This window comes from Colius striatus, chromosome 1, assembly GCF_028858725.1.
Source record: "Colius striatus isolate bColStr4 chromosome 1, bColStr4.1.hap1, whole genome shotgun sequence".
Taxonomy (NCBI): Eukaryota; Metazoa; Chordata; class Aves; order Coliiformes; family Coliidae; genus Colius; species Colius striatus.
In genome coordinates this window covers 53,922,472-53,942,342 of record NC_084759.1, presented here as the reverse complement: position 1 = coordinate 53,942,342, position 19,871 = coordinate 53,922,472, and the positions used below count along the sequence as shown (strand labels likewise).

The 19,871-nt window shown below is 38.2% G+C and overlaps 1 protein-coding gene across 1 annotated transcript in view; it reads right to left on the bottom strand.

Moving 5' to 3' along the window:
- Positions 1-2,223: 2,223 nt before the first annotated feature.
- The window catches only part of TM9SF2 (transmembrane 9 superfamily member 2), a 29,066-nt gene continuing 11,418 nt past the window's right edge, over positions 2,224-19,871 (bottom strand). The window contains exons 5-17 of the mRNA XM_061996259.1: positions 19,596-19,725; positions 17,931-18,055; positions 17,442-17,553; positions 15,590-15,669; positions 15,388-15,496; positions 15,138-15,270; positions 14,774-14,893; positions 12,563-12,620; positions 11,292-11,451; positions 10,196-10,347; positions 9,051-9,162; positions 8,294-8,465; positions 2,224-3,628 (exon numbers count right to left, since the gene is read on the bottom strand). Coding sequence (XP_061852243.1) covers positions 3,561-3,628; positions 8,294-8,465; positions 9,051-9,162; positions 10,196-10,347; positions 11,292-11,451; positions 12,563-12,620; positions 14,774-14,893; positions 15,138-15,270; positions 15,388-15,496; positions 15,590-15,669; positions 17,442-17,553; positions 17,931-18,055; positions 19,596-19,725 — 1,531 coding nt within the window. The 3' untranslated portion in view covers positions 2,224-3,560. The remainder of the gene's footprint in view (positions 3,629-8,293; positions 8,466-9,050; positions 9,163-10,195; positions 10,348-11,291; positions 11,452-12,562; positions 12,621-14,773; positions 14,894-15,137; positions 15,271-15,387; positions 15,497-15,589; positions 15,670-17,441; positions 17,554-17,930; positions 18,056-19,595; positions 19,726-19,871) is intronic.

Below are 19,871 nucleotides of genomic sequence, written 5' to 3'. Positions count from 1 at the left end.
GATACCCCAAACTCATTCCCTTGGAAAGTCTCTCACGCCTCCCTTGCTTTGTCTGAAATACAGATGCTGTCCAGGCTACTTTGCTGAGTTTAGAGGTTGGTATTTTTGCCTTTACTAGTATGAGTAAAATGGTGTTTCTCATCAACAACATTTCACATTTTTTATTTGTATGTCAAACAGGATTCGATTTGTGTTTCCCGGCCCTTCAACTGGTTATTCTCATCAGTGTAACTGTGAGCCTCAGATACCTGCCTATAATCCATCCTGACCCACCCTCTGTTCCTCACTCCTCTTCCAGACTAACTTTTCCTGAAGAAAATACAGGCACTAACCAACACAGGGCTATACCACCCACTTAAAGCATTTTTTCAGGCAACTGCAGAGAAACTCTAGTTTACCTTTTTCCTGCCTCAATATCCAACAACCAGATAGCTCACCCTATCACTTCTCACCATCTCACATAGGACAGGCTTTCTCCTCCACAAACACTGACAGATACCATCACTCGATCACAAAACTGCTTGGGTTAGAAAAGACCCTCGAGTCCAATCATTAAGCCAGCACTACCAAGTCCACCACTAAACCATATCCCTCAGCACCTCATCTATACAGCTTTGAAATATCTCTAGGGATAGTGACTCCACAACTTCCCTGAGCAGCCTGTTCCAATTCTTCACAACCTTTTTGGTGAAGAAATTCTTGCTAATATCCAATCTAAATCTCCTCTGGTGCAACTTGAGGCCGTTTCATCTTGTCCTATCTCTTGTTACTTGGGAGACCAACCCCACCTCACTACAGCCTCCTTTCGAGGTAGCTGAACCCCAGCTCCCTCAGCTGCTCCTCATGAGACTTGTGCTCCAGACCCTTCACTAGCTTTGTTGCCCAGCTCTGGCCATGCAAACCCTGAAGTGACAGTAAGCGGCATTAGAGAAACATAGGAATCTACCTACAGCTTCCAAAATTCCATCTGCCCCTCTGTGCTTGGTGCTGCATCTGCATTGTACCCCTACCCACCACTCCTCCAGGGGAGCTGACTTTTCAGATACATGGGGACTGTGCTATTTGCAAGGGCTAGGTAGGGTAATAACTCCTCTTCGCATTCACGGGAATGGGGGCTGAAGCATAAGGAAATGTTTTCAAGCAATCCTAAGCAAAACTGCTAAGTGGGGAAAGGGTTAAACAGCAAGCAGGAGATAGCACTAGTGACCCCAGCCTTTCCCAGTCATTCCTTGCTGCCTTTTACCTGCAAATGGAACATAACCCATAAAGATACTGGTCCAAGACTATCTCACAGCCAACTAGTATTTGTGACGTGGTTGCCAGACTCCAGCATAGCAGCTGAGGGCACACACAATCTGTGTGACGGCAAAAACCTAAGGACTCTTACGGATGTTCAAACAGAGCTAAGCTTCTCAATAAGAAATAAAGCTACCAGGCTGAAGATGAACCAGGTGGTTTGCCATGAGATACACCCTGCCATAAAGCTGCTTCTGTAGTTCTTCCCTCTTAGAGAAAGAAAATCAAACCACTAATTCCCTAAACACTATTTCAACTGAGGATTGCTTTCAGAACAAATTTGGCACTAACAGTCACTTTGTTTTCAGACTCTGAAGAACAAACTGCATCTAAAGAAGAAAATAAGATACCTGCTGCAAAGCTACAATGACTAGTCTTGTAGAAAATAGGGAAATACAGCCATCAGTTTCAAACCCATATACATACCACAGTGACTACATCTCACTTCCATTAGTCTGATTTTTAAACAGCAGTAAAAATCTGTTTCCGTGTCACTACATTGAAATTCCTGAGCACCGATTACATTCATATTTCAGTAAAAACAACTTATGTTTCCCAACCTAAGCATGTCTGTTTCTGTCATTTGCAGCAGTGACTATGCATACAGTAGGTGATCACAAACCCAGGGATATTAAGAATATTCAACTCTACATTTTTAGAATTGAAAATCAAGAATCACACTCCAGCTCACTGCATTACTAAAGAACAAATGCTTACCACAGTCACCCTTTTCCTGTTTGGAACCCACAACTATGGAAGGTTTCTCTGAAATCGGCATTTCCTAGTGACTGAACAGAGCTGTGGCTGAGGACAGGCAAAGCATGAAAGCCATGTGGTTCATCTGGGAGGGGTTGTGGAGCACAGGAAACATCATCTGAAGCCTTTTTTCCACGTCAACTTTTAAGAGGTGAATAATGACAAGTTCCCTTAACCAAAGATATTTTTATTGGGTTCAATATTCAAGCATCACTAGGTTAAGGTCTTTTAGAAAAGTAAACCAGTAAGAACAAAAAAAACAACCCCAATCTTTTGAATGGCAATTGATACATGAAGTTTAATTTTCAAGGAAATTTTATCAGGCTTGTGAAAACATGCCAAAAGCCAAATTGTGTTCCCAGTCTAAAATGACCAAACAAGATTTGAACCAAAAGCTCCATTTAAAGAAAAAAAGCAAATATAGGTTTAATGTAAGTCATCCAAAAATCAACAGTAGCCTCTTAATCAATGGCAAAAAATAGTGATTCTCTTCTTTTTTAACCTACATTAAGTACAATCAGCAACAGCTGCCACAGAGAATATGCATCATCGAGGTCTTGGACAAGCAAGATGAACAGAGTGCGGACTCATGCTTTCCAAGATCTTCTCAACATACCGACAATCTCGCGGCAATTTCTGAAAGCACCCCCGGGTTAAGGACTGGCTTAATGCTGCAGAATGCTTTTGTTTAAGGTGTGGATCATTTCATTCTCCTGCACCACAATCACTTACCAGTGTTAGAGCCATGCAGCACAAGTCACATTCCTTGTGGATCTAAGGGTGTGCCCATATACATTAAACCATAGAAAAGGCCATCAACCAATCTATTCAGTCCTTAAGCATCCGCCTTCAATGTAATTGCACTGACATATTTTTAGGAACTCGTACTATGTAATAAGCCACTGAAGACGTTTTTACAATATTTATTAGATTATGAATTTATAAATTCAAGGACTCAGAGGCACATAAGTTTAAAAGGCCAAGAACACCGACACTAATGAAGTCACAGAAATCGGAATATTTATGGACGTAACACCAGTAAAAAATTAAAATCACATCCAAACTAAAAGCAACACTCCTTAAGAGTCATCCTTCCAAGTTAGTGTAATAAAAAGTTCTCATTTCCCTCAAAGAAAAATAATTCATCCCGCCTACCAAGCTAGAAAAACCTATTTACAGTTGGACTTTAATCAGAAGTATCACTAAGTTGTGTAATACAGCCACTTCTACTCCGCCATTAGAATTGTAACATCTCTTTTAAAGTATAGTTGTATTTACAAATGCATAAATATCCTATCTTCAAGATCTGAATGGAAACAGGTTGTTAAGTCACAATACAAACGTGTTAGTGGAAAAAGTGTTTGGGGCAGCTGAAGATTCAGTATCATTCTCAAAGAATAGGAGGCCAATACTTCTGATAAAGCTCAAGTTCATCAGCTAGACCAGGTCTTTAAGTTACATTAATGAAGATTAAATCTCTTCTGTGTTAATTCTCTACACCAGTTTCTTCAGTCAACTTTCACCACGCTGTATATTTTGGTTACAAACCAAAAGCATGCAAAGAATCCAATTGTTCCTAAAAAAGAAAAAGAAGTTACATGTTAGGAAAACTGACAGAGGAGACATCGATTTCTATCTGTAATTCACACATCAGGATATGTACATATGCAATCTGCTGTCTTTTGTCTTCAGTATATATATCAAGATCAGCTGAAGGAATGTTACAGACAGTACCAGGTCTTTACAGGCATTAACTACTAAAAAACTGAACTACTACTAAAAACTCAACTACAAAAAAACTAAAAAACTACTTCACTGCTCAGGTGAGGGAGCCCTGGCACAGGCTGCCCAGGGAGGGTGTGGAGTCTCCTTCCTTGGAGGTCTTCAAGACCTGCCTGGACATGTTCCTATGCGACCTGATCTAGGTAAACCTGCTTCTGCAGAGGGGCTGGACTCGATGATCTCTGAAGGTCCCTTCCAACCCAATCATTCTGTGATCCTATGATAACTGCTCCATAAACTCTCTCATAATTTTCACAGCTGTTGAGCTGACCATGTGGAAGAATCTCTTTTTAACACCTTGCTGTGTCTTTCTACATGTCTGTGCTTTTGTTGTTTCATTATTCCCCAGTCCAACTCCTTCACATTGCTCTATTTCACCCTTCTTCAGTGACTAGTTACCCACTTCATATGATCTGCTCAGCTGCTCAGGATATTGTTATCTTTAGTAAACCAAGTAGACTAACAGCATCAAAAGGAGTTCCCATTTCTTAGGTACAATTTAACATCTTGGAAAATTAGAGTACTACTTTTAATTCTGCATAAATCAAGTCAGTACAAATTTCAACCCACGCTGTGGTTACTCCACACCTTGTACTTTCTGGTCTAGACAGTTGTTACATACCTCAAAAATAAACACAAAATACTTAATGCAGCCAAAAGGTACAAGCAAATTTCAACTGCAATTTAAGAATGAAGACTGTTTTCTTGATAACTTATAAGCCTTCTAGCTGAAGAAAAACAGTTCCAACTGTGGAACTCCAACAGAAGTTTTTAAGAAAAATATTATTCTGAATTTAAAGTAATTAATACAGTGAGGCTTTGTTAATCTAACTGTATTACTTCAAAATGCAGCCTCAATTAGAACAATACTGGGCTCAACAGCAGTTCTGAACACCTGTCATGGGAACCTTTGTGGGAATATTCATTTCCCACAAAACCCAGGGCAAGCAAAAAGCCTTGAAGACTACCTGATTATTGCTTGGGTACCTCTTCTAAAGCCACAGCCTTAACTTAGGCAAGAGCTAAGTATCACAGAATCTCGAGGGCTGGAAAGGACCTCAAAAGATCATCCAGTCCAACTCCCCTGCCAAAGCAGGTCACACAGGAACTCAACCAGGTGGGCTTTCAATGGCCTCAGAGAATGAGACTCAACAATCCATCTGGGCAGCCTGATCCAGTAAGTTCTTTAAAGGGGAGGGGAAAAAACCCACTTTTATCTACAGTCTGAGAAGAGGTACAATAAAAACAGTGTGCTAACTCATTCACTATACAAGCTTGGAAGGAAGCATGAATGATATCACGGCAATTTTTTATTGTTTTTTTTTCCCCTTCATGCTTGCTAAACTATTGATGTTTAATTGACTCATTTACTGTGATACGCAGTTGTGGTCCCAGCTGTGAATCAAAGATTTGTCATGTAGCTCCTGGTATTTTGCCCGCTGAGTGTGATCAATGACCTGGAATACAGGATGGATGCAAGTGCCCGGAGCACGTGTTACGCTGACATAGCAGCAGGGCACCGTCAAAACCCTTCCTGATACTGACCATTTCTAACAGATGAGTAAGCAGCAGCAGAATAGTCTTGATACAACAATTACCATTTTTTCTTTTTAGCTTCTTTCTCATTCTGACACAGGAAGTCAGTTGTCTTTAGGAGCAGTGACTGCTAAACTGATAATACGCCTTTTTTGTTTACGAAACTGAAGAATTGCCTGTCCTTCATCCTGCCTCTAACCTGGTCTGTAAAAACTTACCTCAAAACCCTTCAATAAATCTCACAGAACCAAACAAACCTCTCTTTGAATACATATCAGCCTAAATGGACAAAATTATTCTTAAATCTTAAAAAACAGGGCTACTCCATCTAATTAAAGGATAATTTGCACTTAATCTTGTGGAGAGTTGGCCAAAGAAGAACCTCATGAGGTTCAATAAGGACAAGTGCAGAGTCCTGCATCTGGGAAGGAACAACCCCACGCACCAGTACAGGGTGAGGATTGACCTGCTGGAAAGCAGCTCTGCAGAGAGAGACCTGGGAGTCCTGGCTGATAATAAACTAACCATGAGCCAGCAATGTGCCCTCGTGGCCAAGAAGGCCAATGGCATCCTGGGATGCATCAAGAAGAGTGTGGCCAGCAGGTCAAGGGAGGTTCTTCTCCCCCTCTACTCTGCCCTGGTGAGGCCTCATCTGGAGTCCTGTGTCCAGTTCTGGGCTCCACAGCTCAAGAGGGACAGGGAACTTCGAGAGAGAGTACAGCACGCACAGGGCCACCAAAATGATCAGGGGACTGGAACATCTTTCTCATGAGGAAAGGCTGCAGGAACTGGGGCTGTTTAAAGAAGTCTAAAGAAGAGGAGACTGAGAGGGGATCTCATTAGTATTTATAAGTATATAAAAAGTGGGTGTCAGGAGGTTGGGATGTCCCTTTTTTCTATCGTATCTAGCAACAGGACAGGGGGTAATGGGAAGAAGCTGGAACACAAAAAGTTCAATTTAAACATTTCACTGTGAGGGTGACTATTTCACTGTGACAGAGCACTGGAACAGGTTGCCCAGGGAGAGTGGGGAGTCTCTTTCCCTGGAGGCCTTCAAAATCTGCCTGGACACGTTCCTGTGTGACCTGATCTAGGAGACCCTGCTTCTGCAGGGGGTTGCACCAGATGATCTCTAAAAGTCCATTCCAACCCCTACCATTCTATGATTCTATGAGTACATAAAATCGTTAAGCATATGATGCTTCAAAGTTCTAACCATTTGGTTAAAAGTCCACATGTAGAAATGGAAAATTTAAAACCACAGAAGCATACAAACTCTGAAAGCTTAGTTCAAGTTGCACAGCATAATTTGCATTTCCACTGGTCCAGTTACGTGTACGTGACTACCACAGGAAGCATCTGAATGGGTTTGAGAGTAAATCAGCTCTTCTTTGCATGCTTGTGAATCTCTGAAAGACACTCCCCGAATCTGCTGGCAGGTGCTTGCACAGCCAGCTGGGCAGCTGAAAGTGTGAGCAGAGAAAAAGGGGGATGGCACTGGAACCATCTCAATACCTTTAGATGATGTCACATGACACAACTGACTTGAAAGCGTAAGAGCAAAAGATGCACATTATACGGGAACCTTGGATATAGAAAGGTAACTGAGCCAAGTTTCAGCACTGAAAATTTACTGTAAATCCCCTTTGTCTTGAATGTGTGTGCTTCAGAGTTACTGCATATGCATCCAAAGTAAACAGACTGAACAAAGGAGATGGGGTAAACACAATTCTGCTTCTGGCCATATCTGTTTAACAGTAAGAGCAGACATGCTGTGTATCTGTTGGAAAAGCTAGCAAAACTAAATTAACTGACCCTACACTAATGTAAGGACAAATTATTTTTTCATGCTACTTTCTAAGTTTGCACTGCCTTTAAAATTGACACCACTCATTTCTAGTTGAACAACCATGCACTCCTAAATTCTTTAGTTCAATGGGACTATTACTCAACCTAGATCAGAAATAAAAGGTTAAGAGAAAGGCAGTGTGAGAAGTAAGACAGAGGGAGCGAGACAGGCTCTCCGTTTTACACATTCAGACTCGCTAACCAGTATATAAAATAGAAATAAAAGTAGAGATGATGTGCAAATTACAAAATATCTGCAAGTGATGCCAAAACACATTAGACTGGCTTAGAAAGAAGGATGGAAGATAAAACTAACCACTTTTGGAACACAGCTTGACCACTTTTCAAAGAGATTATGTAACGTACTTAAGTCTCATTCTCTCCTTTTAACAGGCAATGACCCAAGAAAATCCTTGCAGGCTCTTTGCTCCTGTTAATCATCATCTGCATTCAGTTGTGGTGCACAAACAGCTCCAATATTTCCTAAGCTGAAGTGGCAGTGTCTTTGAAATTAATATTTGGTTATACTCAAAATGAACACTGTTCTCAAATGTCAGTTCTTTTCCCCAAGAGATTTCTTTTGTTCTCCTACATTAAGTGGAAATGAAAATTCTACTTATAGTTACAGTGAGACTGGGATTAAATCTTTTTCTCATCTCTCTTCCCCTGACTCCACAAAAGCTGCATTTCTTCCTTAATTAACACCAAACTTTAGACTTGATTACGTGTGATCTGGAGTTTCTCCAGAGACAATCAATTAAAAACACTGAGTTGGTCACATGGCTCACATAAAAATGAAACATCGAGAAGTATTTATCATATTTAATATTTATCCTATTTGAAGACCTAATTAAAGACCACACCTCAAATTAGCAGTAGTTTTTGTCTCATCCTAACTTAATCAATTGTTGATCACAGAGTTACAAAATGTTACACAACTACCTGGAGAAAAAAAAACCATCAAAGACTTCTGTATAAATTTATGATCCCGTCCCAAGGTAAGTTTTGCCAAGGACTCTACTGTGTGTAGCGAAAGGTAGACTCAAAATGTACAATTAAGGTTCAATACACTTACCTGTGAAAAGGAAGAAGATCAAAACCATTATCATTGTATAACCGAAGTATAAAATGGTGCTAGCTGTTCCTGTGATTTGCAGTTTAGAGAAGAAATAATGTATTGCATATATTAAGAAATAAACTGCAGTGAAACCACTAGTGAGAAATGAACGCCACTGCCAGTGATAGTCCTGCAAGAGGTGGGGAAAAAACAACACACCAATGTATGAGTAACATTCCATCTCCTAACAACATGCTGACTCTATTATTAAAGGAAGAGCTAATTTTTCTGTTATTACTTTATCCAAAAGTGAGTTTTTATCTACAGGAAAAAGAACTGTATGTAATCAATACTGCTTTAACTACACCATTCACAATTAGAGATAAGAAACCTAATCAATAGGTAAGAATTCAAAGCCCCAAATAAACCAAATCATAACTATTGCTAGCTACTGAAGATTCCTTTTTTCTCCAATGCTGGGAAATGCACTTTGATTGAACAAAATTGAAGGATTACTTTAGCATCTTCAGATACCAAGGAGTTAAATCTAAAGATGAAATATCTGACTTAGCAGTACTCAGTGCAGTGTTTTAGTATTTGTTACCAGTTTTGCCAAAATTAGCCTGCTTCACTTCTTGAAGACACGGTTTAAAGACATCCAATAGTGGTGTTTATGTTCAGGACTGGAATACTTACTTCAATTACAAAAGCCTTACAATTTTTAGAAGCATCCTTAAAACAACATCAGGCATCAATAGTGAAGAATATTTCTTACCTCTGCACATAGATGGAAGTAACAGAGCAATATTGTGGCCTCAGAACATGTAATAACCAAAATAATGAATACCAGAAACAGGAAGCCAAACATGTAATACATCTGGTGAGACCTATAAAAAGCAAGTTAAAAATAAGTAACTTAATGGACACTGTGCTAAGATTATTTCTTCATACGCATTAACACTGCTCTCGCTTTGAAGTTTTCCCCTCCATGCTGAGGTACTGTCAGTTATGTGGCCATGCAATTCATTTGTTTTCTAATTGAAGAACAGAAGCCTCGGCAGCTCGGTCTGAAAACTGCGAGAAAGCGAAGCCCAAAGCTTGCTCCTGGGTGGGAGCAAGAACTGACTAGATATAATGAGTGAAATTACAGTTCCTGTGAAGTCAGCGTGACCTCTTCCACTGACTTCAGCAGAACTTGGATTTCACCTCACATTTCAATCAAAGAGGCAGAGCTGCAAAATAACAAGAAACGTCAAATGCTGTAGCTGTCTATGTTGGGTAGAGGCACCTGTTCAAGGTTCAGAAGCAGTTTACCAAGAGCCAATAACTCAATTGTGCCAGAAGGAAGACAAATCCCTCACAGTAGATTAGTCTGTCAGTGTGCTATGAGAATTCACATCAGAATTCACTTACATTGGGCTAGTTTTTGGCACTTTATTTTTGAAACAAATTACTCTCTGGTGGTTTTATAAAGATTGCAAAAAAATGTAGGGTTTGTTTTGTGGTTTCCCCACTCCCCAAGAACAGTAATACTTTTCTGTCCTCAAAACAACCACAAAAAACCCCGAGTCAATTTTTATATACTGAAGTTACATGTCATATGTCAGCTTCAGAGCCACTTACACATGAAGTCAGAGAAGTAAAATGAGAAAACTAGGTATTTGAATATTGTAGGTCAGCTGTAAATTGTCAAGTGTATCACAGCTGCTTCCCTACACACCTTGACATGCAAAACAGGCACTGATTATCTTCTACACCACAAAACATTAAAAATATGTTAACAATTACATTTTTATTGAACCAGTATTCTGGTAACCTTGCATCACTAAAATCACTCAAGGCATCTTGAAGAAAAGCTCTCCTAAAGAAGTGACCAGCTTTTATGACAGAGAAAATTCAAACAGATTGTGGTTAACTTACCAAATACTGTTGAGAATAAAGAACAACTGTATAAAGATACATCCAAAAGGCAGAATCCCTCCCATGATAATGCCAGGTAAGGGCTTTGTGTAGAATGATTGCTCGGGAATCTGACGAGGAATTTGATTGGTGCGAACAGGATGTTCAATGGCCTTCAAAGGAGAAGAAGGCAACACTAAATAACTAACAAACCAAACTACACTGCTGCCTTTTTGCTTTCATTTTGAAATGAGTGGTGGCAAAAGTCTACTTGTTTTGAGCACCTGCATAGGCAGCGACCACTACATCTGCTTTTGCCATCAGCCTGGCTACCAACATTTGCTAGGTGAACAAGCTAAAAGACAGCTCTTATTGAAAACATGGCAACAGATATTTCAGACTTCCCTTTTTATGATTACTTATCTACCATCTGTTACAGAGCTTGAGCTGATTTCTGACTTTTCAGCTGTGGAGTAGTGGTGGTGCAGACTCTTGCTTTCCCCTTCTAAAAATCCCTGTATATTGTTTTTCAGGATTTAATCCAAGAATTGCATTAGGCTAAACGTACAAACCAAGAAAATTTGATCTGACAATTTAATCCTCATTTAAGATGCACGCATAAAGCAGCATGATGAGAGAAAAAAATTAAAGCATACTTTTCTCTTCTTCCCCCTTTTGTAAAGGTTACATCAAGAGCATCAACAGGCACTTGCTAAGTACTTGCTTTCTGATTTGATTTGAATGTATTTGTGACACCTGTCACAATGCCTTATAGTTTATCAAATCCTCCTTTCTTAAATGAACTGTCTTGGTACAATGCAGTGGGGTTATTTAAAAAGGTTTGATCACAGGTGTCACACAGAGCCCTCATGTACACAAGTGAAACTGATCAGTTTAGGGGCAAATCCCAATTCATGTCTGATAAGCAGTGATAATCATTTACAGATCACTCATGCAAAGACATTTCACGAGAAGTCTAGCAATTTGATCAGAAAACATCCTCAGTGTAGACAGCAGATAGGAACAAAGCTTAGGTGCTACCTCAGTCATAGTCTACAGTGTGTGTGTGTATATGTGTATACACACACTTACAAAGCAATTTCGCCACAATACTTACATTTTTCTTAAAACCAAAATAGGCACCAATAAACGTCAGCGGCACAGATATGCAAAACCAGAGTGCCAGAATAGCAACCAAGGTACCAAACGGAATAGCTGCTGAAGAGCCTTCTCCCCAGAGAATGAGGTTCATGATAAAAAAGTCTGCAAATACAATTCTGAAAAATACATAACACACTTAAAGCACTGAAATACTCCTTAATATTTAGCAATGTTAACAAAACAGTAGCACTGTATTATTCTTTATTATTTTCTAGTGTGAAGAGAACAATACCACTGTATGAAGATTTTAGTGTAAATCTCTGTTGAAACTAAATGACACACACAAAATACCAACATGAAGAGGTCAAAAGAGCAATTCTTTTTTAATCTAGTGGGACTGAACTCCAGCAGGAGCTGACGTTCCAACTAAGCAATTTCAAATGTATGGTTGTCTTAACTACACTTCAGGGTAAGACTGCTTGCTGTGATTAAGCAGAAAAAATTATCACAGTGGATATACAGTATATGACACTATATAAGACCAACTACAGTGTGGTCAGAGAAACAGCCTAGAGAGTAAAAGAAAGCAATGAAAAAGTGTGCCTGTCTAAAACTTACTACTTTCACAATGCTCCTTCTTAATCAACCTTTTCATGTGGTGAGAGTAAACAAACACTCCCTAAAAGAAAAGCCTTAAGGATGATATGTCATTTACATATTCATCTTTGTCAAAAGTGCTGTGATATTCCTGTAAGTTCCAGAATAAAGAGATCATGTATTTGGAACATCTTTCATACGAGGAAACGCTGTGGGAACCGGTTGCTGTTTAGTCTAGAGAAGAGGAGAATGAGGGGTGATCTTATTAACAGTTATCTAAAAGGTGGCTGTCAGGAGGTTGGGACATCCCTCTTTTCTATAGTAGATAGTAACAGGACAAGGCGTAATGGGATGAAGCTGGAACACAAAAAGTTCCACTTAAACATAAGAAAAAACTATTTCACTGTTCAGGTGAGGGAGCCCTGGCACAGGCTGCCCAGAGGGGTTGGGGAGTCTTCTTCCTTGGAGGTCTTCAAGACTCGCCTGGACATGTTCCTATGCGACCTGATCTAGGTGACCCTGCTTCTGCAGGGGGGTTGGACTAGATGATCTCTAAAGGTCCCTTCCAACCCCTACCATTCTATGATTCTATGTATTAAGATTTACTTGTGTAGCTGAAACTTAAAAATGAGCTATGCATGTCAGAGAAACAATTTAGTCCTTTTAATGGTGCTGATATTCTCAACTTACCCAGGACAAAGGAATGATGTCAGTAGGACATTTGTTTTCCATTTCTCTCCTCCAAATGCTGTATTAAAATATTTGACAGTCAGCAAAACACACATTAAGCTCACCACTATTAATTTTCCACTCCATTTACCTGTTATACTTAGCTTGCAAATGCACAAATAATGTGCCATCATGCCCAAATTTAAAACAGTAAACTACACCTTCAGTAATGAAACTGTATTCCCTTATCATATTGCTTAATCACAGAGCTTCAAAGCGAAGAAGTCTCAGACCGAGGTCAGGAAAAGCATTCAACTAAATAAACTACATCTCCAATGACTTTATCTGCTAAAAGAAGGAAGCAAATATGCAGCACTTAAGAAGTTTTTTAAAACAGTTTAAACCTGGAAACTTTCTAGCATGTGACTGCAGATTTCAGTAGGGAAAAAAATCCATAAATATATGAAAAATCAAGCTGAAGAGTTTTCTTGAAGTAATTCTTGTCTAGAGATCTCACAAGAAAGTCAAGACTAACATGCTTGCAGGAAGTAGTGATGTTCCCTTAAGTCTTAACAGCATTAAGTAGTGGTGACATCAAAAGACCAAAGATAGCTTTATTATTAAAATCTTTACGAATTTGCACTACATTGATAAAAATTCCAGTCAGTATAATTTCAAATTAAAATATCCTGCTGGAACTCAGTGAGGCTGACAATTTTATCTGACCACTGCCATAATGACATGCTTCTTTAGCCATAATTACGTCTGACTCAAAGTAGAGGGATTTTAATTAAGTTTCTATTTCTTCATAAAATCTTGGTAGAACATGGAACTGGTTATTAAGATTAACCATTTAAGATCAACTCAGATTTCATTTTTTAAATGTAACTGAAAAAAACCTCCATTTTAAAAACTGGATATCCAATTCAGCTGCATTTTGGTTTATGTCTTACATGGCTTCATTTGCACGCTTTAAGGAGAAACATTAATTTGTACATGCTTTACACAGGGTATGGACCACTTCGTGTTATAATAAGATCTCTCGATCAGTCACTCACTGTTTTCACAGTTAAACACAACATTCAAGTATCGACTAAATGATTCCCAAGAAGTATAACAGGAAATGTAATTATTATTAGCTATATCTCCACTAAAGAGATAGGATTCAATTTACCATCAATACACTTTACCCTTCTAAACATAAAATACAGCATGATATAGAAGAATAACTCTGTCCTCAATTATGCTCTTAGTCTTGAAGTCTCCTTCTATTTAGGTCTAATTGACTTGAAGATTAGGAAAATAAATAGTTCACTATCACATTACTGCTACTGTGGAAAAACTCCTTACAAAACACAAACTTCTTTTCCCCAATGGCTCTCCTCACACAAAAATTACAGAATGGATTCCAACGCTTACTGTCAGAATGAAGTTCATAAATAAGCTCACTTAACTAGCCCTGTATGTTCAGAACTAAAATAGTCTAAAAGATCCAGCTCAGTCATAAAGAGTGTTTTAGCTTGAGTAAGGTAATTAAAACAAGTTGTCTGCAGAATGGCACATTTCAACTTAAAAGAAACCAGACAGTACACGGGCAAACCACTTGAGGTTCATACGCAGGCTAGCTGGGATCAGTGAAGGAAAATAGTATCAACTAACTACTGTCAGGTGCCTAATCACTACTGGGTTGATTTCTGCAACTACAGAGCACCTAATAATCCTTCCCTGTGTCCCTGACACAGTTTGACATGCATAACTATCCCAAAGACTCAGAACTAGATAAAAAGAAATGACAAATCTTGGGCATGCAAGAGCAGAGGTTCATGATTTGGGGGAGGAGGGGAAGGACGACAGAGGGAGGAAAGTTACCAAGAAATATTGATGGCTAAAACTAAATGCAATTTAACACTGACCTCTCCAACTATATGAAACACAAGTACAAAACTGTCTGATGTAATGAGCTTAGTAATAGTAAAATGGAATTTGCTTCCCAATTCCATAAATACACAGTAAATAAGAGCAATTTAGGGTCTTTAGACATAATCACATCAAAACCAAACATTGCCATCTGAGAGTCCTACATGTGTTTTCTGCTGTTACGTAGGGTATGTACACTTCTCCAACTTGCCCTCAGGGAAACTACAAACAATACTGCAAAATAAAAATCAGTTCTGTGACAATAATTTACTTTAATGAACTTAAGCCTTGTCATTTGAAATCACTTTTACTTACATTTGTAGAATCTGGCAGCAACATAACCGGCTGGAGTTCCAAGCAGTACCCACAAAACTACAGCACAGGTCATTAGAGCTCCACGGTTAGCAGGTGACAAAAACCCCAGGCAAGCAAAAACTAGGAAGTAGAGATCCACAATTTTAGAAAGTAACTATATGTTTAACTTAAAGCCAGAACATCAGTACCTTAATATCTGTGCATCCTAAGTCACCTCTCTACTACATCAGCTCAGTTGTTTCAAGCTTTGAGACTTTTAAGACGTTTCTAGACAAAAGCTATACTGCTGTTTTTAGTAGTACCCCACAATTAGCAATGAAAAATCATCTGTACTCAACTAACTCCTCCCCATTTTATTACTTACACAGGGTAACAAAAGTCATTATTAAGATTTGTGTGCCAGAGCCTAGAAAAACGGACAAAAGCATTCCTTTTCTTGGAGGCCTAAAAATATCACCATGAACCAGTTTCCAGCCAAATTCTTCTTGAGCATCTTCCTGTAAAAGAAACACATTCATTTTAATACAGTAGACTGACATTTAAATAGACTGTCACAGAAATACATTAAGAAGATATATTCCAAATAATTTTTAGGAAGTCCATTTTAGACTTACAGTGGAATCCATCTGATTATATCTTGCAATGTCTTTATGCAGTGTCCTCAACATGATCATAGCTACCATTCCAGATAGAAAAAGGACAATCACCAAGGAATTCATAATACTGAATTAAAACCAAACAAATAAATATGTCATTATTCAAACTGCAATGTAAACACATCAGTACAATACACTTGAAGAAAATCTTTCTTCTCACCTAAACCATTGAATGTGAGTGTGAGGCATGGACTCCAAAATGTAATCCCATCTTGATGCCCATCTTATAGTTTTTTCTTCCTGAAAGTGTAAATACATCAATTTCAGATGCAGTCGGTATCCAACTTGTAAATTTACAAGCCGATGTTCATGCAAAGCAACCTTAAATCTCCTGACAAATGGGAAATTTCATGTTGCATGCCTTAAAGGGAACAGTTTCATATTAACTACCTTAAAACACACCTAAGATTTGACCATAGAATTGAAAACAAAATATTTTCTGAACAGTATTTAGCACAAGTGTCTTCTAAAGATGTAAATGTCTATCAAACCATTTTAACTGTTCTTCCCTTGAAGAATTACATTATCCATCTGGAATTCAAATGACTGGCAGGATCATAAAAGAACATGCTTTTTTTTTTTTTTAGCACATGTAAGTCAGCACCATAGACATTGAAAAACTAAGCTCTGCTATATAGCCTCCAACATAAGATTCCACTTTCTAGAGAGTGCTCTGTCCAAGTTATCCTTTGCTTTCATACCACCTCATTTCGGTACCAACTACCAATCCAGCTACACTCAGTTTATACTACAAGACAGACAGGGAGACAACACTGCATTGTTAGGAGAAGGAAACAAATTATTCCTTCAGCTATTTCAATGCACTATACTTATTCAGACTGAACATTCACTGATCTCTGTCGTATTTTGCAGAGTAAACATGAAAAAAGGAATAAACAGTGCCGACCAACCTGAAGATTGCTATTAAGCCACAAGTAATTGTATCATTAAAAAAGACCAAGTGTCTTTCTGACAGGACGTTATTTCAGTCATTTATAACATACAACAGCAAGAATGCTCAAGAGCAAGAATGCTTTTCAGTAAGGTCAGGTTTGAAAATATAAAAAACAGCAGGTTAAAAAAAGTTTAGGCAAGATCTAATATCTAGTTCACTGAGGTAATAAAACTAGGTCTCAGAGCTAACATGTTGCTAAAGCGGCATCAATGATTCTAGGACAGAACTGCATTTCCCCCCATATCTACACTGTCGCCTTCTGTCTTCCTGAGATAAATCCATCTGCCAACTCGATGGCATTTCAGAACACAACCTCCTCATGATGTAACACAGTGCACAAGACAGCTATACACAAAGAGGTAGGCATGGCATTTTTTGAAGTGAAACACTATAATGTCATGAAACTAAGGTCATTCTTAATTACTGACTTTTTACAGGATTCTAGAAGTACTTGCTTTTCAACATACACATTAATTTCAGCATCATGACTGATATTATATCTCAATAGTTTGAGAAAGAATAGGAAACTCTGGTAAGCTATTTGTCCAGAAAACTCCATTTAAAAAAACCTAAACAAACAACATTCTCTCTTGTTTGTCATCAGAATGAGACCTACTCAAGTCTCAATGTTCCCTGCAGTTTCCTGATACATTGCTCCTATTCTTTTGCAGATTTCCATAGGAGGAAGACTGTGGGGAGAAGAAAGCTTCTGCAGCAAGCGAGCAGAAAATTAACAGCTTCAACATACCTAAAACCATAATTTGCTGAAACACCCAATTTCTCAGACTTAAGAGCTTGGATTGAAAACCAATCTACGAGACAACCTGGGTAAATGCAGAAAGGGCAGTTCTTTTAAAAGACACATCTGCATTTCACATTCAGTCTGTGGGGGCTGGTATGCAAAACTATAAACTTGTGGTTAAATCCCAAGCCGTCTCTGACATTTCAGTTCAATTAAAGTTTTAAACCCACAAATAGCTTTAGTTGTCTATGATTCAGAGTGTTATTTAATGCACGATTTTGAAGAGTTAACTACCACAGGAAGCTTAGGACTCACTTTAAAAGAAACTGAGTATGTGTAAGCAATTTTGACTTCTCCGTTAGCTTTGTTACTTATATCCATAGGTGCTCCTGAGCAATCAGGGTTGTCTGGATGAGTATGCTTGTAACTGTGGGAAGAAAAAACACAGAACAAAAGCTGCTTCACTTACAGCACTTGTAAGACATAATGAATTACTGACCTTATAAAAGCATCAGTTTCCTCCAGGATTAATGAGTCAGAAATTTCCAAACTCATAAGGAATGTATCACAGGCACATGACTTTTTGATACCTTGATTTTTTTAAACAAAAATTGTCTCTTCCAAAAAGAAAACTATCAAGGATATAATTTTTAAAGCAGAACACCAAAATTTAAGGTCTGAATAATGCTAACAACCCCCAAAACACTCAAAAAAAAAAAAGGTACAACAATAGAATTGTATCTTGGGATAAAAGTATCTTGGGATGGACCACAGTTTGATGAAAAGTTACTTCCAAGTACTAACCTTTTTGGTTCAAGTTTAGCAGCAACTAGTCTTGCTCCCAGAGCTTCATTTTCCACAACATGGTAATATATTTTTATGTCAACATGGTTGAAGATATAAAAAGTATCTTTTTCGTGAAATTCTGACTGCAATGGTAAAAGTCGATGTTAAACAATCAAAAAGATAAAGACATCTAAAAGCCTTAGGCAGAAGCTCACATAACAGATTTTCAGATTGCATACAATTTTTCCATTGAGAAGTTGTCCTACAAGAAGAATGCACGATTCTGGGAGTACAGAGACAGAAAAGTGCTTCCATGCATTAAAATCACAAACTAGAAAAGTGAATCCTAAGAACTATCTACTACAATTGAACAGCAAGAAAACAGATTTAAATATTAAAGTTTCAACAAATGGATTTATAAATACATATCAGTAACTGAGATGTTTTGTTTTCTTCAACTGAAGTATCAAACTGAATAGGTAACTATGTGACAACTTTCATATTGAAGCATTTCAGAAACACCATCCATCTTAAAACAAGGCATGGATTTCTCATGGATTAAACAGAACCTTCTAAGACAATGCAAATAATTGCTCTCTGTGGCAGAACTACTTTGACGTTTGAAGCCAAACAAGTGCAGGCATGAACTGCATGCAGTAGTCAAAAATGCTGGATACAAATACAAAAGGAAACAGCAGCTTGGAATTTAGTCAGTTAAACTGCTTTTTAAATCATAAGCATTATATCTACTGAAGTTAAATTAATACTCCTTCAAGCGTTTTATTCCCACCCCTTTCAACAAGGCATCCTAATTAAGATTAAATATATAAACAAAGTGCTCCACTACAGTCCTTCAGTTAGTCCTTCAAATGTTATCTTAAAAACAAGTATTTAAACAGCATTATAAGAATACTGACAAGGCTACACATTCGATCATAAACGCATCTATTTATATGCAGCCTCTAAAACCAAGTCATTAAGGAGGTAAGGAAAGAAAAATCAGAAACTATCATCTTTGATCAAGAAAAACCAACTGTTCTGACAAAACCAAAAACCTATTCCAGGTTCTCAGTGACCTCTCCACAGAAGGGGTCTGAAGTAATCTAAAGACATCCTGGGTTTTCTACTGCATTCTTATCTCCCTAATGCCTACAGTGCATTTACCTGGACCCACACCAGCTAATCTGTGTCTCCCACAGTGGAGGCTTCATTTGCACAGAAATCTTATATTCTGCCTTCATCCATTAGCCCATGTCATTTTAGAGAAAGCAAGTATTAATTTTCATGTAGAGGTACAAACACGTCTACACAAACCTGCTTCCATGAAAACACTTCTATCCCACAAAAATGTGAAGTCCAAGCCTTAAAATGTTTATAGACTTCTTAGGCAACGTTTCTCTTCTCCTTCACCTTTTACATGTGCTAAACGCTATGCAAGTTCATCTCTTCTCTCAATCTTTTAGAGTTCTTCCATATTATGCACAGAAGAGACAAAAATCTTGGGCTTAGATGATGCTTACCACTTGTGGTACTTGCAGAGATATCAAAGCACTTACCTAAGTTTAGGCAACAAGGGCTCTTAAGATAGTGAGAATTCACCATAGAAACACATCATAGGAGAAATGAAAGACTTTAGATTAGTAAAAAGGCGATATTAGACAACCAGTAATTGCATAAACATACATTAATAACACAAGCATCTTTTGGACGGCCATCTTCTGTCATGTAACAGCCAATAGGAAACCCAGGATTGCAGAACCTCTGGCCATCTTCAACATCATAGCACCAGGTCACGGGCATGTTGTCCACAATCCTGCAAACAGCACAATCTTTCAAATACACAGTGTAATAAAAGCAAAATCAGATTAATATTTAATCTAACCCTGTTACATTCACTATTGGAAGATTAACTGCACGAATAATACTTCTTTTAGATTTTAACCTGTGGAATTGCACCGA